The sequence below is a fragment of the Amblyomma mixtum genome, chromosome 9, assembly GCF_055824585.1.
Source record: "Amblyomma mixtum isolate Tamu chromosome 9, ASM5582458v1, whole genome shotgun sequence".
Classification (NCBI taxonomy): domain Eukaryota; kingdom Metazoa; phylum Arthropoda; class Arachnida; order Ixodida; family Ixodidae; genus Amblyomma; species Amblyomma mixtum.
In genome coordinates, this window is record NC_143020.1 from 116,860,134 (window position 1) to 116,882,525 (window position 22,392).

General features: G+C 44.5%; 1 protein-coding gene across 1 annotated transcript; it reads right to left on the minus strand.

The window, feature by feature from the left end:
- Nucleotides 1–522: 522 nt before the first annotated feature.
- LOC149330910 (venom metalloproteinase BumaMPs1-like) lies at nt 523–18,109 on the minus strand. The gene is made up of 13 exons (XM_089559510.1): nt 18,056–18,109; nt 15,684–15,848; nt 14,761–14,856; nt 12,843–12,981; nt 9,839–10,005; nt 8,175–8,246; nt 7,034–7,161; nt 6,913–6,962; nt 3,301–3,409; nt 3,024–3,194; nt 1,941–2,079; nt 710–820; nt 523–588 (listed from the first exon to the last, which is right to left on the minus strand). The coding sequence occupies exons 1-13, from the start codon at nt 18,107–18,109 to the stop codon at nt 547–549; spliced, it is 1,443 nt and encodes a 480-aa protein (XP_089415636.1). The 3' UTR covers nt 523–546.
- Between the last annotated feature and the right edge of the window lie 4,283 nt (nt 18,110–22,392).

Below are 22,392 nucleotides of genomic sequence, written 5' to 3' on the forward strand. Positions count from 1 at the left end.
CGGATCCCACCGGCGGCAGGTGGTTGTTTTTTCTTCTGCTTTTCTAATCAATTAGCTTTAAGCGATAACATATTCAGCAATATTCTAAATTGATCAACACCACAAAATAAATAAAAAAAAAATCCCCTTGGTTTCTGTGGCTGTTGGCTTCTTTCATGTTTATAACGAGCCCCTCATTCCCCTTCCCTTCTTTGCTTAATTAATTCCTCAGGGCTTTTAAAGTTAGCTTTTTTTAAAAGCGTGCTTTAAATGTCTATTTCATCTACAAATTATAGCAAAGACCATTGGTAGAGTTGCGGAAGATATTCAGTCTGAAACTTTTATGATAATGTTCCATCAAATATTAATCTTAATATTTTACCTGAGAAGATGAATTTAGTCCAACACATGAACACCTCCTGCATGTATCACAGTGCAAAAAAAGCTTTGTTATGATTGCAAATTTATTTATGCGGGCTGTGAAAACAAATGTTTTACGCAAGGCAGTAACAGATCGTTCGAGCGGTGATTCAGTTATATTTATTTTCGTTGCACCTGTCTCGACAGTCACTCAAATGATTGTCTGTGACACACTCCTCGCAGGCAAATCTGCAAAAAAAAATTGGTGTTATGAAAATATTATTTGATGTCGTGCACAGTAAACGCATCGTTTTCAAACATGTACACCTTTCCCGCAACATGCGGCAGTTCTAGGTGTACAAAGGATTACCTTTTGTCTTCCGCAGGGCATTGAGTCAAGCAAATCATGGTAATAGCATTTCTCATTTCGTCCATGACCATAACAGCATGTCATTTTGCATTTCGCAAGTTCATTGGCGTTCTGCGGCAAAACAAGAGAAGGAGCATTAAAGCGGACTAATAACCCTGTCACACGGCATTCCTCGAAGGCCTTTACAGCAAGGGCATCTCTTTTGGCCAAAGGAGGGAAAGCTCAAAGGAGCAACGAAGCAGCTACACAGTGCAGTCCAAAGGTGAAACAGGCGTTGAGGCTTAGCACCCGCTGCTGTGCAAGATATGGCTGAAGTGAGTGTTTTAAAATCAAAGTGGGGCATTTTATTCACCCGCCGAGGTGGCTCGGTGGTTAGGGCGCTCGTCTACCGAGCCGGAGTACCCAGGTTTGAACCCGACCGCGGCGGCCGCGTTTCGATAAAGGCGAAACGCAAAGAGGCGTCCGTGTGCTGTGCGATGTCAGGGCACGTTAAAGATCCCCAGGTGGTCGAAATTATTCCGGAGACCTCCACTACGGCACCTCTTTCTCTCTTTCTTCTTTCACTCCCACCTTCCTCCCTTCCCTTACGGCGCGGTTCGGGTGTCCACCGAGATATGTGAGATAGATACTGCGCCATTTCCTTTCATCAAAAAAACAATTTAACACTTTAGTTACATTTTATTAATTTGCTAAGTTCAGAAAATTTGTTTCTTCTTACAGCTTCCTTAAAAGAACTGCCACAGCTACTTTTATCAGCAGCAGCAGCTTTTGTATATTGTCTTGGCCACCAGGGGCACTTGGTGTTGCTGCAACAATTTCACTTTCTTGAAATCTGGGCGTAAAATATAAACGCTTGACCAAAAAGCAACACCAGACAAATTTCGTACTTTTTCATGCTGTTTCCAAACATTTTCAGCTGCATACATTTTTTTCTTTGCTTTTGCTTTTTGACGTTGGTCGGCACTGCGATCGCAGGTTCTCGAAGGCCTCTCCTTTGGGCTCCAAAGGTCTCCGACGGACGCCTTCGCCTCCAAGGCCCTTAGCGACGAAGGCGCAACATCTGTGTCGCGTGGCTGCGCTCTTTACGCCTTTGAGCATAAGGACCTGATTCGCAAAGGCCTTTGCGGTGCCCGTGTCACAGGGGTATTATTCTCTTTCATAAAGGACATAAATTACTGACGATTTCTTTTTTTCCAACTAAACTCTCAGTGTGAGCCGTCTGTTCACTTACGAGCTCTGCTCTGACAGTCCTTTTCCCACGGTACATCCTCTGGCAGTAGAAATCGGCTTCCACCTCCATTCCCGGGAAAGATGATGAGGGAGGGTAAGGCTTCAATGTCGTCACAATCCAGCACTCAGGTCCCCGCATCCTGAAATGTGCCGTTAAAGGGATATTTGCTCGCAGAATATAGTGTGAAGTCAGGCATGTAATGTAGCTGCAGAGTAACTGTTTTTGTTAAGCTTGAGCTGCTGTGGAGTTTTAAAGCGCACATCAAGGGTAGCTTGCAGCTGACAGACAGAAGGCACAACTCGACTAGCTACTAGCGCTTGCATTGTGCTCTGCGCGTCACTCGCTATTTGAAATATTTATGAAAAATTATATGAGCACGTTGCACACTGTGCGATCATAACATACTGGTAGCAGCGGGGAAAAGCCGCGAGGGCTGGAGGTGGAACGGGAAGGAGAGGGAGAAGTTTTTAGCTCCAGACCTGCAGTGACACTGAATAGCATTATCTAAATGTGTCATTCAGGAGAGCAATCAATGCGTTTTGATAACACGGACAACCTCACTGCTACCACACTCTCCGACGGCGTCACGTAAGAACAAGGCATCATTTACTCTCCGGGAGTATCCCACATCGGTCTGCTGGGGTCTGCGACAAGGAGTTCAGAATAGTGGTTTGGTTTGGTTCAAGGGGTTTAACGTCCCAAAGCGACTAAGGCTATGAGGGACGCCGTAGTGGAGGGCTCCGGAAATTTCGACCACCTGGGGTTCTTTAACGTGCACTGACATCGCACAGTACACGGGCCTCTAGAATTTCTCCTCCAAAGAAATTCCAGCCGCCGCGGCCGGGGAACTAAAGTTAATTGCAAATGTGTGCCCTGCTAGTCAGGCATAGTTAAAGCTGTTATATGTCCTGCACTTCCCTGCTATTCGACAAGCGGAGTCACTTAAAACAGTAATGTTTGACTTTTTGAACTTGAGCGTGAATAATTAGCAGGAGCAAGCGCCGTAGTTTCCCAACAACACATGCCCGTTGTATCATAGCCCTACGAGTATGTCTAGGAAAAGACAAAAAACGCTGCGCTAACCTCAAAACGTGCCTCATCTGGTTCCTGCTACATTCGGAGAACAGATGATGCTTCGGTCCCCCGTCTTCGTAGCTCATCAGATAGCCGTCCTTCCACGGGCAGCCTTTTGATCCTGGGTCCCCGTGGACCAGCTCGGGCTCAGGATCACTCCCGTCGTGCGCAGCACCCAGGCTGAAAAATACCTAATCGTCAAGAAGACGGCTGTTCTCCCCAGACTCGGCTGTCAGGGCTACTGGGGTTGAGGTTGACAGAAAGGCGAGATGGTAGGATTTCTTACGTGTGGCCTAATTCGTGCGTGAGGACAAAAATGCCATCATACGAGCCCGGAATGTCTTCGCCCAGCCCAACGAAGTTCTCAGTACACAGTCCAGCGAAGTAAGCTACGCCTGCGGAACAGAGAAACAGATACATTCTTATAAAAGCATTACCGTAGTGGTACCATAGCGTCGAAGTGTTATCAGTACAGCAGGTTGTTCCTAATCACGAATGTGTAAAGCGCCTTAAACAAATTACTGGACTGAGGAAGACGGAAGGTGGGGAGGTTAAGCAGGAGAAAGAGAGAGAGAGAGAGAGGTGAAAGGGAGGAAGAGGTAAAAATAGAAAAGATTAAAAATAGAAAAATATAGTTTAAGACGACATCAGTTAACAGCATTAGTGCGCCAGTCTTAACTTGTGTTTGAATTCATTGCTTAGTTATCTGACATTGCTTGAGCAGTCACATAATTTGGCTTGGTACCGACAAAGAGGGCTGAGCATTCCTAAGTCAGAAAAAACCACGCCCACTCACTATTAGCCGCACGTATGTTTTTAGTGTGTTGAAAGAGGTTTATTTTTTTTTTATGGTGGGAGTGGCGTTTTCACTATGGCGTCTTCTCGGCACTGGTGTCATAATAAAATATTATTCTTTCATCATCCTACCATTTCAGTAGCAATAAAGCAGCAATGACAGGACAGAAATCAAAGTCTGAAGAAATGGGCGCAAGTTTTTTTCGAACATGAACAAAACAATGAAGCACCCTGCTGTGTTCATTTTCACTTCATACGCTGTTAATCACTATGGAATATCTGCGCGTACGCTACAAAAGCATAGAATTTGTGCAATGTCTTATATGTCACCAATCAATGTCGCAGACGGCGGCTAATTAACTTATATTACACACATTTACAGTACCATCAGTCAGCCGAAGCACGCCCGATATATATATATATATATATATAGCACAAAAAGATAAACGTACTTGGTTGCTAGAGGTAAAATGCGAAATTAAGAAACGCTTCATTTAAGTAAACATTTATTGGGGGTCGACGTTTCGGACAGAGCCTGTCCTTTTTCAAGACTTGAAAAAGACTTGAAGAAGGACAGGCTCTGTCCGAAACGTCGACCCCCAATAAATGTTTACTTAAATGAAGCGTTTCTCAATTTCGTATATATATATATATATATATATATATATATATATATATATATATATATATATATATATATATATATTATACGCCCGAGAGGCAAAAAACAACGCGAATACCGACAAAGAATGCACCCTAAGAACATTAAAAAGAAGCAATCTAAGGCCCTGTATTTAATAAATTAAGCACAAAGATAGAAAGGTGTAGATATGTAGAGTTGGAGGCGGGCAACTTGAAAAACCATTGCCCTTGATCTCATCACTGACCTGAAGGTCTGACTGAACCATCGCGATGATTGTGTTTTTGTGCAAATAACTGTACCCTAATCATTTATGTACTCTGTTTAATGATATATATACCAGGACTCCCGATATCTCTCGCTTTGCTGTCACAGCCTTGCCGGTTCTCCGGCCCGTGAGTTGCAACTTCTGCAGCGCGATGCTACAGAGTAAAACGAACCGTAATTCGCAAGATTCGTAAGTAGTGTAGACTGCGATCATTATTGCAAACAAGCTCGAGGTCAACATTTACATCATCGCTCAGAGGCTTTTCAATTGGATTTCATTTTATTAATTAAAGACTGTTAGCTCTTTGCGCAATTCTTTAAAACTATGCAAGTGTAGTCAAGCACGAAACGCGTCCAGCATTAGGACAACTAAAATGGTGGAGTATGCATTTCACGCTTATTTTGTTGAGTTGAGTTTCTTTATTCTACCATAGCCAAAACTTTACATCATAGAAACGTACGAGGAAAAATGCTGTACAGCGTACTGTGATAAGGATGGAGAGAAAAAAAGCCACGGTTTTGTGGTTTCACAGGCCCTACCTCCCACAGAAACAAAACATCTACGTCGACAGCGGCAGCAGGGAAAAGAGTATCATCAAAGCCAAACATCACCAAACATAAATCACCAACAGAATATCATGTAGTTGCAGAAAATAAATGAAAAAAAAATAAACAGGAGATATGATTAGGAAAATGATACACTCAAAGAAACGTCATTCGCAGTTACCTGATGCGATCACAGCGAACAACTCTTTTTTTCTGTAATGTACGCAAGTTTTCTGCAATGAGGTGTAGAGTGCTTGTGGAAGTCTGAAACAAATCGTCTGCATGCCCTAATTTGTGCGAGGTGTCGGTACGAACCAAATTTCTGGATATAAAATAGGGCGAGACGAAGTGTTTTCTCTTAATTTTGCTATTTTATGTTTATCGTTATCTTGAAAATAACTTTAAGCCGTATAAAACAATAGCAAGTTTCGGCGTCCCAGTATCCTAGTGCTAAGTACCGTTTACTGCAATTTTCCAAGCGCCGGCATCGAGGCTTCTCGCACGCGCGGCGTGAGGACGTTCAGGTCGAATCAGGCGAGTTCGCCGACCTCGCTTCGAGACGACTGACTTTTGCTGCGTGTGACACATTTGCGAACAGTACTAACTCGGAGTGACACTCGCCCGAAGCATATTCTGGACACTGTCTGCGTGACCAGAGTATTACATGGTATTTCGTAGAGGTCCCTGCGTGGGCGCCTTCAGAAAGGCCAGCCATTTTAAAAGCGAGCCAAGCCCAAACGCGAACACCTTTGTGCGTTAGTCCTCAAAAGTGCAGCGTGACATCGATTTGTAGGCGGCTCATGAAAATGCACTTCGCAGGAGCCGTTCCGGAGGAGCATAAAGCACGGTAGTTGCTGAAAATGGCCGAATACAAAAGGACGAAATATTAGAGACATTTAGCAAGCGGAGACGTACTTGTCGTAGACATAAAATTCTGGGGGACACTTTGCTGTTAATAAAGTGCTATTAGGCGAAAGCGATTTCCGCCTCTGTTGCTGCCCCTGTTACTGTGGTGGTGACGTCAGAGGAGACGTCACGCGCATGCGCCGGCAGGTGCCAGGGTGGAGTCGCAGCGACGGTCAGCGCTCCGTATATAGACAGTGGTAATGACGTCATAGGGGACGTCACGCGCTTGCGCATTACATTTTCGGTTACGACATACTATGCCATTTGACGACGTCATCAGTTTTTGCTAGTTATTTTATTATAGAATTAAAAGAAGCCTACCTCATTCACAAAAATTCTGACACGTGCGTAAGCATTCCTTCGGTCATCATTCATCCCCGCGAAATAGCGTATCTAGACGAAGCTGCCTGATGATAGCGATCCTATCTGCGAACCATGCGCACTTTGTTGTCACAATGTTATTTTGTAGATATACATGTTACTCCAATAAACCATTCAGTTGATAGTCAGCGCTCGTGTCTTGTCGCTTCTTCTCTGTGTCCTCATCCTGTGTGCGCTGTTCAATCCTGCCATGCACCAACTAGCTCAACTCTCCGTACTTCAACGTGCGTTTGTTCTGAGGCGCATGCGTTATCGCTGACTGGATTGCCCTTATTTATTGTGACGTTTAAGTGACTCGTTGTACTGTACGGAAATGCGTCGACCGTGATTGCTCTACGGGCAGAAGATGGATTGGAGTCTTACCGGCGGCTGTATGGTCCATCTTCTTGCCATCCTTGGTGTAAACGTCGCGCCTGTAAATGTTCAGAAACCGATAAGTCAGTTTACGTGTCCCTGTGATCGAGAGACCTGCAAGCATGCTCACCCAGTTAAAAGAAAGACGGCATCCGCGTTCTTGTATGACTTCCTGTGTCGACGGGCATGTTTCTGAAACTTGGGAAGCGTGAGATCGTCGTACATGGTTTTATCGTCTCCGACTATGTACTTTTCTTCCTGAAATGGCACGTCGAAGCAACATCATCACTGTGCGACAAATAGCAAGGCAGTACGTTAACACCGTAGTCTTTCCCACAAGTACGAAATACAATTTGTGGCCCCAGTCACATATTTACAAATCCTAAACTATAGAGCACTCTCTACGGTCTGGTTCGCTTTCACTTGACGCTGGCAGTACATCTATGTGCCCAACTGAGCGTAGGCAAACCGGCAGATTCTTTGACAGCCTAAAAACTTGCATATCTTTTACCCACACAGACGTGCTTAAAAGAAATTGGCTCTGGTTCAACCCGTCTGAACTAATAGACGAGCGAAAGCAAAGCCGGCGGTATTTACAGCGAAGAATGGTGTGTCGTCATTGCTACATCATCGTATGACGTCGCATCAGGCGATGCGAACTTCAGCGCTAAAGGTCAAGGTAAAAAATCTAATGTCAGAGGTCAAGTTCAAAGGTAAAGTTACCACTGGTAATTGGTCACGTGGTTGCTGGTCATTAGCTATGACTATACCATACAGGCATATCATGGGTATGTGCTGCAAGGCAGTCATGCATATTTTGTCTAGGGGGTATGTGCTTGGTTTTACCTTGGTCGGGGTTCAAGGTCAAACGCGCAAAGCCAGGATAAACTCGGATTTGTACCTCGAGTAGTAGAGCCTTCGCTTTAAAAATCATGTCCCAGATGTTTTGAGATAGGTAGTGTGAGAAGAAATATTTTTAGTCGACACCTTAAAAGTTTGCATTTCTGTGATATAATCTAATTTTTTCATCTATTATGATCGATTTTTTAAAGCATGCTTGTGTTTGCTCTCTTCGTTTTTTATGTTCTAAGCTTAGAATATAATTAACGCAGTTTCTAGTATATAATATCGATTCAGGCCAGCTTTAAACAACAATTGCGCGTAACCGAACATGAAATGACAAAGCCGAAATAGCGTAAAATTCTAGCGGAGTAACTGCATAGCTCGTATTTCCAGTGTGAAGAGCACACGTAAAGGTTGAACAACTTTACCTTGGGTAACTCCACTCCAATTAGGAGTATTTTGACACGGGGATCACTCATGCCGGAAAAGCGTAAGTTCACCTGCAGTGATGTAAGAGAACAAAAAGTAACACAGTCACTCTTTTATATTGTCAATCAATTCATGTCTTTTAATTTTGTGAATTGCTGCCAAAATGATTTCAGGATACTGCCGCACGAGGAAAAATGGGGAGAAGGAGAAATGACAGACACAAATAACGGTACATATCAATCCAGCAGTGAACAAGAACCAGTCAAAGTTATCAACAAGTGTCTGGTATACGGCAAGGTATGGTATACGGCAAGGTATGGTATACGGCAAGTGCAATACCGAACCAAAAACTAGAGATAGGTATTCACAGCGCAAAAGGCAACGTAAATGCGATCATACGATGTGATGCAACAAATCTTTGTTAGCAGCAGTGGATCTATATCTATCTTCAACAATGATCGTTTTCCCTTTGAATTGTATTTCCCCGTCGCCTTTAGGTGGAGCCGTCTGGAGGGTAGTGGTGGGTGTTTTGTGGTGGGTGGAAGCTTATAGACGATGAAGGTGAATGGTGGGCAATGGGAGGTCAGTAGTGGATGGTTAGGGCCTTCTGGAGAGAGGCGGTGGGAGAAGCTCCTGGACGATGGCGGCGGGTTGTTTGGAGGTGGGTGGAGGGCAGAGGTGAGTGGGTAGTGGGTGAAGGCCTCCTGGAAGGTGGCGACGGCATCACGCAACACCAGACGAAAATATTTCACGAAAGTGAGGGTATTAATGCTAAAGCATTACAGAAAAAAAGAAACGGCTGTACAAGAACAACAGCCCAGATTAAGAAAAAATAATCAAAGAGGAAAACAGACCACTATTCTACTCTCAAAGGTACATATAGAAGCACATTCGCTGTCGCGTTTAGCATGAACGCACTTTCGAAGCTTTTTCATTTCTATTGCCCACTAAAACTACTGTCCGCAGAACCGTTAACCATCATATATAGGTCAAAATTTTTGCGGAAGTTGTCGTCTGCTTCTTTAATCTGAGCAACTTGCGCATGAGCACTTGAAGAGCACCACGTTTGGTCACGGTTGGCGACGGCTGTATTGAAGGGTGAAGCATTGAGATAGCCTGCTGTGAAGGTCAGAGCAGAAACTGCTGTTTAACTTCAGAACAAATAAATCCTCCACTCCGTATTCAGTGGGCCAATGTGAAAACCGCTGATGCTAACGAGTAATGTGGCAATTTAGTGAATAGTTTATCAATTTTCCCGATTGCTACGAACAAGTAATGCAGGGAAGTTTTTCTTCACTAATTGTACGTAGTGAAGGTTACGTTCTGTAAAAAGATGTGAAAAATATGTATAGTTTCGTTAATGTACTTTCATTTGCTGGTATTTATCGGTACTTTCTTCTACATTGACATAAAATACGTTTGCTGCACGGAAAGGTATTCAAAGTATCTTTAACTGACATTATGCGACACTACTATGAGATTTCTGGATCTTCCAGAAACCATGTCAGAATCTCCACTGAGATGCGCACACTGCCTAAGAGTTTAATTTTGATTTGGTAAGACTGAAGGTGCCTGATCAGGGGTGTCTGAATTAGCGCATGAAGTGGCTTCGAATTCGAAACACTGCCTTGGATGAACACTTCAATTGCACGTATAAACTCACACTGAGCAGTAGAGTGCACAAGTACGCAAGAAACGCTTTCGTCGTGGAGAAGTACGTGTAGTGCACAGTGTCGGCCACGACGAAGAGCTCAACTTTCACTTCTTCCGGAAGTTGACCATACTCTTCTTCTGCCTTTGCTGCTCTTCCTTCGACATCGGTAGCCTTACCTTGCACACAAATGGAAAACAAAACAGGACGTCAGCTGCAGGTTCATTAACAGAAGAATTTCAATGACATACGGTGCTTTGGATATGTTCGTTCGTATCCAGCGTGTTGCGTTTTACTGAGAGAACTGACGTGGAGTGGCGATTTTCCAGTGAAGAAGCTTAGGAGAGCTGGTAGCAGATCATTCTAAAACAGCGCGAATAAGGGAAGGGTGTACGCATGTACAGGGTCAATCACACTTAGAGGGAACACGGCTCCGCGTGGCTGCGCACACGCGGAGCACTATTGCGACCAAGCCGGTGGCAGACCTGTGCAAAGGGGCAGACGACACGAAGCACCACGTCGAGGTCTCTCTTCACGTGCGCCACTGTTCAATGATTCGTGAACGGGTTGGATGCAGTGGTACTACGCAGGTACTTACATGGCCACGCGGAGCCATGTTCCCTCTAAATGTGATTCGCCCTGTACACAGGAGCTGTATGCACGCCCGCGTGTACATGAGTTCCTGCGTCCTTGCGTTTTCCTTCGCGTTGTTTTAGAATGAACGTTTCGGAGTTTCCGATAATTTAAAGGCTTCGTTACCTCACAGGCACTCTTCCATGGACTGAACTGCGGCATAAACACGAAGTACTGCAGGAAGTATTTTTTTTTTTCTGGCGTCGAAATTTGGCGTCGTAGCCGGCGTTCACGAAAATTGGTCCAGAAAACCCTCAATGACGTCATCAGCAAAAATGAAAAATTCCTTCCGAAGGTGCGGGGAATTCAACCAAGGACACTCAGATTGCAAGGAGAGAACGCAAGCCACGGGCCACAGAACAGCATTATTTATTGGCAAATAAACCTACTCTATGCGTTGCCTTTCTACTGTATGCTAGTGAGTAGGTGTATGATTAGAAAGACAAAAATATAAATTAAAAAAATTTATGCTTTCGCCGTAAACACGTAAGAGAGCGCGTAAGAAGCCTCAAGTGCCATTCGTAATTTTATTTCGGCGATAGTTGAATGGGGGACTTTCTGACCGATAAACAAGTGTCGCACCATACTTCAATCGATAACTTCCGCATTTAATTGCTATCCAAAGACGGCGTTGCCGAAGTGGGCCAGACCATCAGCCCCGTAAAGCAAATACAATGAGTACGTCGGATAAGAATTGTGGATTTCAAGAATTCCTTCGCTGCAGTGGTCCCAACAATGCAAAAGCGCGAAATACTGGCAGATTTATTAAGAAAGATAAAGTTGCTGCACAATTAAAATGAGCCATAATTAAAACTTCAAGGGTTGCAGTACGTCAGCGAAAATTTTTGGCTCTTCCTACAATACTGTCACGAAATCACGTTATGTTTCCGTACTGGTTGCGCTAAAGATATGCATAATTTGTCACAAATCCAACTAGCCCAACATCCAACTCTTTTAAAGAGTTCACGTAGTTTTGCAAGCAGAAATGTACGCTATTCACATTTTTACTGCCTGTATCCTATGTGATATGCCGCGCATCACGAGCTTAAGGGAGATGCATGCTCGACAATAGGTGCTCTTGGATATGTGCCTCGGTGACGTCACATGGTTCGCGTAGTTTGGTCACGTGGTTCAGGAGGGCCTCAAGATGCGTACTCACGTGGGAGGAGTCAGCAGCGGCGTGCACCCACCATCTTTACATGTTTTTGTCCTTGTTGTCTTTGTTTTTAAGGCGATATGATTAGACTAGAGTTATCGCACGGAAACCTCGCTGATGTTCGATGTCAGAGAACTCGCTCATCGGTCGAGAGAGGTCACGTGACCTTGTGACGTCATCCCAACCTGCCCATCGTGGCAAGTAGCAATGAAATTAATGGTTGGTGGAGAGCAACCACGTGAGCTTGTTACGTCATCACAACCTGCCTACCGGGTTATCAGCAACCTATAGTTGCTAAACGGCAACCTAGATGAAAATTCGTAATAAAAATCAGGAAAACGTGACATATGCAAAGCCGGCACCTCCACAGCACAGCTGATACCGGCTACTGCAGCTAGCAGTCCGAATATTGCGGTTTATGGGCCGAGAATTGCGAATAAACTGACGAAAACACGCAAACACGTTGCAGCAGAAGCCGCGGCAAATGTGAAATTAATGGAGTCGTATCCCACTCATGAGGAGACTTAGGATCCCGATACTTTTTTACAGTCATCCCCCCTTCCAGAATGTGGTACCTCCACTTCATGGGAAAATTGTAATTTCTACGTTTGTTAAGGCGAAAGCTTTTAATGGCTCATACTGTCAACCGTTAACAAAGCGTGTCACACGCATTTAACTCGGGAACTAAAAAAGATACAAGAAAACCGATGACTGCTTCAGATAGAGGAGGAAAAATTAGCCTAGAAGCCAAGTTTTATAAATAGATTAATTATTTAATTAATTATAGGCAAACATGTCGCAGTTGCGTCGAAATAGCGCGGACTTCGATATAGCCACGGGAACGGTGTGACGTCACATCCACCGGAAGTCGTCACGGCATAGTCTCCTCGGCTTTCGCCTCTCCACACTTTAGTTGCCAAAGTGTCCTCGCAATTTTTGTACAACTAAAGAAATGTGTATTCTCTGTTTCTTTTTTACGAAAGGTTCGCAGAGTACACGAGAGTGGTACCAAATGAACACTTAAACTGCCTTAGACGTCCTGTGGACGTCCAAGACGTTCATGGGACGCGCAGGGGAGTTTTAGTGCCCATTGGGTAGTGCTGATTGCAGCGGTGTTAAAGGCTGGTGGGATAAGGCTTCAGTTGGCCATGTTAGCAGGTGCTCCGCGTGTGCAAGCACTGCACTGTAGCGAAAAATTTGCTTTCACAGACCGACACAGATACTTACGAGTCGGTACTCGCAGATAAGCTTTGTCCTTGAACTTCCTTTCTCTGATCCGATGTATCACGTGCGGGATCCCGCCTGCGTTTGATCTTGACAATTGTTTCGCCGGCTCTATCCTGTGGTAAGGGCCGAGTACACCCTCCTGGAACGAGAGACGAAAAGATTAAATAATATTTCTATTTACTCTTTTGTCTAGAATTTTTGATATCGAACTGGCTAAAGAAAGCCTCACTGTTCACGCACGTGTCAGGTTTCAGTAATTGGTATGCGACTTCTTCAGCTGCCGAGGACTTTTTAGTCTCGACTCGAAATCTCCCTTCGTGCAGTAGAACAAGTTCAGGTAATTGTTTTCAAGTAGAAATGCAGCAAGCTACAACTGATCTCACTTCAGGACTGCTTTAATCTCGTTCCTCATGGATTAGTCAACCAGGCGCACGATGTGCTAAGCTGGATAAGGCTGTTGAATCACGCTTTTGAATAAAATGACTCCGTCTCAGTCACTGTCTGCACATTATAGAAAGCACTAAACTTCCGCCTTCCTGTCTGCCTTAATTGACAGACTGTGATTATTTCCCTTTACTTCTCTCTTTCCTCTTTAATTCCCCTCATTCCCTTCCCCTGTGCAGGGTAGCCAACCGGAATCCTTTCTGGTTAACATCCCTGCCTTTCCCTCTCTCTCTCTCTCTCTCCGACTATTTTTTTATTTTTATAGTTTTCGCCTGCTTTTCGGTGATATTTGTTCTCTTTTTGGTCAAATGTTTTAGGGGAATCCCCCAAGGTGGAGTAAATTTGTAATAAGGGAGTAATTACTCATTGGCATCCACCTAAGCGCAGCCATACCCCGGACCAGGACGAATTTTTCTTTAACTACGAAGTTTCTGAGAAAGCTGTATAGCTTTCCTTTGTAGCCGTATGGCTGCGCTTAGGTGGATGTCAATGAGTAATTACTCCCTTATTGTTCTCTTTTTCTACACATCCACGTAAACCTTCAACCTGAGAAATTTTCTCTTGCTTACCAGCTAGATTTTTATTTTCTTCATTCCCGGTATATTGCATATATACCATATTCGCATACAACTCAAGAACGAAGCACCAAACATCCCTCAATGGAGGTCCTCCAGCCAATGGCTTCGACCGATTGTAATGACATCTCGGTTCACCATTTTGCACCTCCAAGCGTGACATCGCAGGGGGCTAATATAGGCAAGGAGAGGACCACAGATTAACCGTAGCGTCGTGACAGTCCGTCGACGCCATTGGCTGGAAGGTCTCCTTTGAGAGGTATTGGCCGTTCCGATGTTAAGTTGTACGTTTACGACAGCGACAGAAAAAACAGCGCTCAAAAAGAAGCGGGTCCAAAGGAATCAGAGAGTTTTTCGTTACTTTTTTGTTGCTTGAAAACCGACTATAGATCAGGCTTCAGTTTTGCTTGCGTGGTATATTTTCAGCAAGTAGTAGTAGTAGTAGTAAAAGACTTTTAATCGACCATCATTTATAGGCCGAGCATGTCGACCGCCTGGGCGACCAGAAGCCGCTGTTCTTCTTCCCCTTCAGCGCCAAGCCAGTCGAGCCAGGTGGTGATGGATAGAGAGGGTGGGGGGAAGGAACCCGACTGCTGAGCAGCCGGGCAATAGAAGAGGCAATGGGCCAGGTCCTCATAGATACAGGGGCAGTTGGGACAGGAAGGGTCCGATCGATAGCGATAGAGGAAGAGGCGGGACGGGGTGATAACTGCATTCATCTGAATGTGCCGAAGAAGGCGAGACTCCGGCACCGTGAGTGATGGATGAGGGGGAGGGTAAAGGCGTTTGTCGAGACGGAGCTCAAGGTAGATCTCTTTTATGGTCTTTTATGACCTTTTTTATGGTATTTTTATTTTTTTTTCAGCAATATATGTTATTGGAACACAATATATGCTTACCAAAGAAACTCCATCTGCTCCATCTTGAATAAAATTCACGGCGGCTAGTTGTTCCTTGTCCTCGTACAAATGTCTTTCAATGGCGCTGCTGTTTACCTGAAAAGTGGTGTTAGTGCAATAGAAACATGTTTTAAAGCACAAAAAACTGTTCCTTACTGTTCACTTATTTTCTACAAATGTTAACCAGCTCTATGCAGCAGGCTCAAAACAACAATTTCTTTTCTTCTTTGCATGAGTAGTTTTAAATAATTTTTGTCATCTAGTGCCGTAACATGAAAACAAATGGGCAAAACAGCAACAATGCAGACGTGTTTTGTGGCATTTGCGGAATCGATGTCGAGCGTTGCATGAACCGAAACTGACGCCACCGTGATGTGACGTCAACAATCAGACCACCAATTGAATGCATGTGCCGTGACGTCACATGCCCGCCTGGTTTCATTGCCATGGGTGAAAAAGGCAGCCAATGCGCCGCGAACAGAGAGTATATAAAGCATCAACTGCGTGGTCACGTATGCTGATAATAAGCGTGCCATACTCCATGCTTTCGCTCGACCGAACGATGTCAACACCATTGTCAGAGTGTGCGAAATAATATGTCCCCGTATTGCGCAAAGAGGATAATGACGTCGCAGTTAACTTCTCGTGAATTGAGTACAAAAATGAGTATACTCTTTTCTTGTTTGTTTGTGAATTATGGTTGCCCAGAATGCGTTTTTTTGTTATCGCCATTTGATAGAGCTCCAATTTTTTTTAATTCCACGTTTCTCCTTTAAGAAATATTTGCTCGTTTTCCAGTATGCCGTAATTTCTCATTTCTCCCCGTTTTGCCTCATGCACAATTCAAAGCCTACATTTTGCTTTTCTGTATTGGCTAAGGAAAACATGACAGCTTAAAGTTTGTCTGCGTAAGGCGTACTCACATAATTTTCCACCGGAGACCCTCCTGCAAACGTCCGAACGAGTAGTGTTGGTGCGAGCACAGAGCTCTTGCGAAGGTTCAGGGTCAGTGCGCTATGGAGGCTGATCACCTTAGTTTCTCCATCACTGCGCTCTTCAATGAGCTTTGGATAGACTAGCAGCGGCACCTGGGAAGCTTATTGAAGTAGGCAAAGCTTAGGTACATAGATCATCACCGTCAATGTCATCATCATCATCATCAAATTCCGAGTCATAGAGGAAGGAAAGCTCAGGAGAGGCCTTAGCTCTCAGAAGCTGCACGCCAAAATGTGTACCGGAAGTCACGTCCTTTAACAAAGCAGCAGAGTCGTCTGCTGCATTCTCTGCTGCGCATACGCAAGTGAACATAAGCGGCGTGGGAGGGAAGCCTTCGCGTACAGTTTCAAAAAAATGTGACGCAACGGCCTCTCTTGAATTAATGAATTAACTGTTTCCTTCCTCCATGTTCCGAATGAAGCCTACTGCAGAACAAAGGCCTCCTGCAACACAGTTTCTCAAGACTTCCAGGGGGCAAGCAGATGGCGCTGCTCTTCATTCATTATGTATCCACTATATATCCACCATGGAGAGATGCAGGAATGTTGGGAAGATGAGGCTGCGTATTTGGCTTTACTATATATTGTTGGGCTTGAAACGTGGATACATGTATAACAGGACGACTCTTCTCGCAGCGAACCTCGAAGAAATGCTGAGAAGATTTCTGTACCAGCCTAAAACTTGTTCTAAATTTATTGAAGAAGTTAAAAGCGCGCTGTTAAAATAAATTCATCTGCTCGCAGAGGACAGCATCGCAGTGCTGCTGCCGATTCATAGGTAGAATCCATGTTTTGGGCCCAACATTAGCCAAGACAAATAAGGAGCCTTGTCTTCCCGGCGTCCCCGTGTTAGATAGAGTGTTCTTCATGAAACTCACGAAGACAATAGCACCAGCTTGTCTCTATACGTTATATTGAGGAAATTATCTCTTCTAATGACCCCCAATGATTCATGTTCCGATTTCTCTCTCTTGACATCCCATGGGGTCTATAGTCGGATACAACTTAAGTAGGGGTGTGCGAATATTCGAAATTTTCGAATATATTTCGAATATTATATTTTTAGTATTCGTATTCGATTCGAAATCCAAATATTCGTGTTGTTTCGAATATTCGACCCGACGCGAATATTCGTATCTAGCCGAATATTCATTGTGAGCACCGGCGTTCATTTCGGTCCGCAAGCCCTATCGACAGAGACATAACAATATGGCGGCGCCCAGAGCAATGCGAATGGATGAAGGAAAATTTTTCCTTAGAATTTTTCCAAGGGCCATGCCGTAGCTAACTGCGCTGGTGAGCTTTTTTGCGGCCATACCTGCGAAGTTGCAATAGTCAGAGCTGTGCACGAAGTACCTCGCAATACGTGCCAGGTCAGTGCCAAGTCAGAGGGAATTTTCCGTGGCTGGCGGAGTCGTTTCAGCTAGAAGGGAACTACTTCTGCCTGACCATGTGGAGCAGCTGGTTTTCCTTCACGACAGCCTTTTATGTTCATCCCAGCAACGCGCTTTTGTGCTGATGGCAAGCTAGCCTTAATCAATGCTGTGTACTAGCCATCCTCTCTGATATTTCTAGGGGTGTGCGAATAGTGGTTTTTTGATTCGAAGCGAATTCGAAGCGAACAGCAATTTTCTTCGAATAATTTCGAAGCGAATAGTTCGAATAGTACTTCTGGCACTAAAAAAAAGGCTTAATGACAGTAGGCATTTCTAAAACCATTTATTTTCCTAACACACGGTGCCATTACATACTGCACTGAGGCTTTATTTAAAACCATGCTTCAAAATTTTAAGAGAACACCTAAAGTGAGTTAAGAACAATTTTTACCGGTTTGGTAATAAAAAGTTATAACACATAAAAATACCGCCTGCTTTCTAATAAGAAATTAGAGATAAAATACAAAAAATGACAGTATAACAGAACGGTGCCAGTAGTACAACCAATAACTGAAACAATAGGAGTAACTGCACTACACTGCAGCAAGAGCACTGAGAAAAATAATGAAAAAAAAGGACATTCTGCACTACCGGTGACCAGTGGTCGAACGGGTCAAATGTCCAATACTGAGCTAGGCAATCACGCTCGGTGCACCGACTTGCCACTTGCGTTGCTTGCGTTTCTATAGTTTAGGATCCTCACTTCTTGGCTTGGATTGCGCCTTCTTTTCGGTTACGCCGATGGGACTGCTGCGTCCAAAGATGCTAAAATGGAACATAGGCTGACCGGACCTCCTAGCAGCACTGGCAGCATCGCACCATCGCGTATCCGCAGCTCCCACAGCACCGATAGGTTGGCCGTACTGTCGGGGACAGAGCGTTGAGGACGCGCCGCCCATGGTTCAAATGCATCGCCATCACCTTGCGGCCGGAGTCTGGCGCGTCTATTTCGCTATCCGAGGGGTGCTCGTATGGAAACGTCGGCTCTGCTCTGTCTCCCTCGGGTTTAGTGCGGCTAACTGGCTCTGTTCCCGGCCTATGCCGTCACTCTGACAAGGCGTGTCGCACGATGCATTTTTTTTTTTTTTTTTTTTTTTGCATTTCACTAGCAGCTCGCGGCTGCTGTTTGCGGGAGCGTTGCTTCGCTTATCAAGCTGAAGGATCGGAACATCGTGTTTATCTTCGCATCGTGTTTATCTTGGCTGCGTGTTTATCTTCGCATCTGTCCTATCAGATAATCTTTTCCGCAGCTCTATTGGAAATAATTCAGGGGGCACTTTGGCTCTCTAAAGTGCTGCAAGGTGAAAGCGTTTCCTGGCCACTGTTTGTTTTTATTTACTTTTTCATATTTTGTTTCTTATTTATTTATTTTGCTCTTTTTCTTAATTTTATTGTTTTTATTTTTATTTTCACATCCTACTTTTATTTCGTTTTTTGTTTATTTTCTTATTTTTATTTTTATTTTCCTTTTCTTGACTTTACTCCTTTTATTTAATTTATGAAGCCCATGCATTCACTAGATGACGAATCTGCCGACGAGTCTGTCGACACTCCTGCCGACGCGTCTGCTAACGACAGTATGAGGCATTAAAGGCTTTCGCCTTAAAAAGAAAAGGAAGGAAGGGGGGGGGGGGGGGATGAACGCGGCCAAGCCATGCCCGCGTTCGAATACTTGCGGCGTCCGAGCTCATCGATAGCGTCACCGCCAGCCAGAGTATAAATTAAGGGTTCGCTGACAATAAACGGAGGTTTCTTGTTTTGAAGCTTAGACGACTGTCGGCTGTGTTCTTCCTTCATTGCGTCTGCCTCGACACGGTGGCAGCGACGCGTGTGGAGGTTCGTAGACGGCAAGAACGCAGGATCTTTTGCAAGAGCGAGTCACCCCAACACCTAGGTGGTGTTGGTCACCCTCACTTTTCTTTCGTTTGTCGCTGGGTTCGGACCCCGGCCTGATCGTGATTTGCGTATTGACTGACCCCCGAGCGTTGAAAGCGCGATAGAAAAAAGCCATCTATGCGGCAATACTCGTAACCGAAACCACATAAAGCAAGCGGGCAAACGTTCCAGTAACACTATTCGCGCGAGACGAATACTTCGAAATTTCGAATACCGAGAATTCGGTTCGAAGCGAATATCGAATACCGTGCTATTCGATCGAATATTCGAAATTATCGAATATTCGCACACCCCTAGATATTTCCGCTCTTCTAAGAATAATGTTCGAGACTTTGATAATTTTTGTGCAGCCACACACACCTTTTGTGTTCATTTAATCATCGATAGTTGAACTGTGATGTTCTTGGGTGCTCAAATAAATGTTTTGTAGTGGTTAAATGCATCTGTCCTTGATTATTCGATTCGATATTCGGAATCAAGTATTCGTATTCGATTCGTATTCAAAAAATTTGATATTCGCACACCCCTAAACTTAAGGTTTGATATATGGGGTTTAACGTCCCAAAGCGACTCAGGCTATGAGAGAGGCCGTAGTGGAGGGCTCCGGAAATTTTCACCACCTGGGGTTCTTTAACGTGCACTGACATCGCACAGTACATGGGCCTCTAGAATTTCCCCTCCATCGAAATTCGGCAGCCGCGGCCGGGATCGAACCCGCGTATTTCGCGTCAGCAGCCGAGCACCATAACAACTGAGCCACCGCGGCGGCCGGATATAGCTTAAGACTGCAGTGAAGCTCCGCCCACATTCAGGACCGCCGCACAGAATTTCTCTACTTCAAATAAAGTAATTCGTTATTAAAACTTCTCTTGTAACCTAAAAAGAAGCTAATCACAAGAAAAAAAAAACGATAAGCTCTAGAATTTTGATACCCATGGCTTGTTCAATGTACTCAAACACGAAAAATCTGATTTGTTTACTGTTGTGGTTGGCTAGCAGACTAATTCAAGACCCTGCGGACCGTGGCCCAGTGTTAAAAACTGCTTTTTTTTTTTAGTTGTATCCCTGTAAGCATTCTTCATTTGCGTTTTCCTTTCATTGGTATTCATTGGTATGCAATACTGTATGGTTGATAGTTGAGCGCATTAAACGTCCTGTTCATTTAAATTTGCGCTGTTGAAGTTCAACTACACTGCCTTCAACTCACGTTGGCTCTTAACCGTGTCGCTGCGACAAACTGCATTACCAGTGATACATGAAGCATTAACACCAGCTCCATATTTGCAACCGCAGATTATAATATACATCCTGGTGAGGATCTGTGCAGAAGAACAGTGAACTGCGCTTTACAGATATCTTAATCGCAGACAGTTCTTTACTGGTAACGGCCTTCGCCTTAAGCGGCTTTGCCAGCGTTTTTCAAGTCGGTACTATTCGCAGGGTAAGTATTGATGTGGTTGCCGTAAACCATTCGGGGCGTCTGTAGGACGGGGCGTGGCGTAGGAAGGAACGCCTTGAGGCCTTCTCGACGGGATAACGAAGAAACTTTAATGTACAGTCATTGTCAAAAGTAACCAGGCTGCACGGTTTGCTTCTCAGTCGGATATTAAAGCTGTCATGCCTGCCCTCAAGCTGTAAATTTCTGTATGGTAAGGAGAAGCCCTGTCCTCTTTTTCAAAGAACTATTTGATCTTTAGGGAAGGCGCGAGGGCTCTACTATGCGAATGAGAAGCAAGCCAAGTAGCCTGGTTACTATTGGCAAAGACTGTACATTGCTTGCAAGAGTTGCGTAGAAAGCGCAAAAAGACGCGCCTTTACATGAGATAGAGAGCTCCACATCGTGAGAACCCACGGGTCCACAACACGCGAGTTCACCAAGAGTTCACATAGGCTGCTGGTGGTGGAGGTGTATATATAATATATATTTATTATATATACAGAGAGGTTGTTTGTTTCGGAGGTGACCCCTAGTGGGCCACCCCCCTCACACTAGGTGGCCACCGTGGCGTCCCCGGGTCAGCTGCCAGCCCGAACATGATAATGTCTGTATCGACACTTTTTATATGTCGCATAACAGGTGCGGACGATACTGCTACTCTCTAAACTCCATGGCAATCTTTCAGAATGCCTTGCAACTTGCAGAAGAAAGCCTCCAAATGTTTTATCGCAACACATATATACGAATCACCTTTTACGTTTTCGAGCAGCGGTATAAAATTCCCCATTTGCACACATAGATAGCGAAAATGTGACATTGTCGTCCTAAATGAAGAATGAAAAAAAAAAACTGTTTCTGTTCATAGTACTTTCCTCTTGCCTTCGTTCTAACGGGGTCTGCGCGCTGCAGTTACCGAGCACGGAACCTAAAAACTATCGAAGGGTCTCAAAAAGCTTTCGTTCGTCAGAGAGATTTGGTGAGAAAACAGTGCGTATTTTTTTTCTTTCTCTTGTCTTCATAGATGTTATGAAAATAATTAGTTATTATAGATTAAAAACAACAAGAGCGGGACATCATTTTCGCCAAAAGAAAAGAAATGAGAACGCAAACCGTAGTCAGCGCTAAAAGATAATAACACCCTCCCCTCCCCCCCCCCCCCCCCCTCCCTTCATGAAAGAAAAAGGAGAAAAGTTCTAGTACTATCTGCGCTCCCTTGACGTGACGGCACAAATGAACTGTCCGATTTCTGTGGAGTTGCGTGACCTAGACAATGCCTAGACATTAATGTTTTCGTTGCGTGAGTGCAAATCTGCGCCGCGTTCTGAACGGGCCTCAAAACAGCTCTCTCAAATAGAAAAAAAAAATCCAAATACATGTTTACCGCAAGTGGTCGAAATATAAATCATATTCAGATTTACATGCATAAACTTCGTTATAACCTTAGCTTCGGCATATAGTTCCTTGATACATTTTTCGGGGAACGGTCTCTATTGGAGTTTACATAACGACACACTTTTTTTAAGGGCGATCGTGTTTTCTTACCTTGATGCCTTGCTAACAGAAAAGCAATAGTAGTTACAAACACTGCAAGCAGCATTACTCCCTGGAAGCCTCTTTCAATTCGTTGCGGAGCAATCCTTCGATGTAAAAACAATACACTGCTGTTTCTTTCTGCCTCGCGTCTCAAGAAATAAAGGCTCGCACCCTTCTCTGCGTCCACGTTTGCTCGTCCCTAATTCGAATGACGTAGTCACACATCGGTCCTCGAAACTCGTGCCGCGAAGTGTTAGAAATGGAGGAAATTGCGATACGATCACTCTTCATAGTCGTGAAAGGGATGGAACCGGTTCTCCGAGCTGTCACTGCC

Bases quoted from the DNA above. Each gene is read 5' to 3' on its own strand.
- LOC149330910 (XM_089559510.1), bottom strand. From the start codon at position 18,109: ATGGCGATGCATTTGAACCATGGGCGGCGCGTCCTCAACGCTCTGTCC. The intron at 10,006-12,842 runs GTAAGTATCTGT...TTTGTGTGCAAG, and splicing joins TTATCTGCGAGTACCGACTC to GTAAGGCTACCGATGTCGAA. The intron at 821-1,940 runs GTAAGTGAACAG...GTTTTGCCGCAG, and splicing joins GGACTGTCAGAGCAGAGCTC to AACGCCAATGAACTTGCGAA.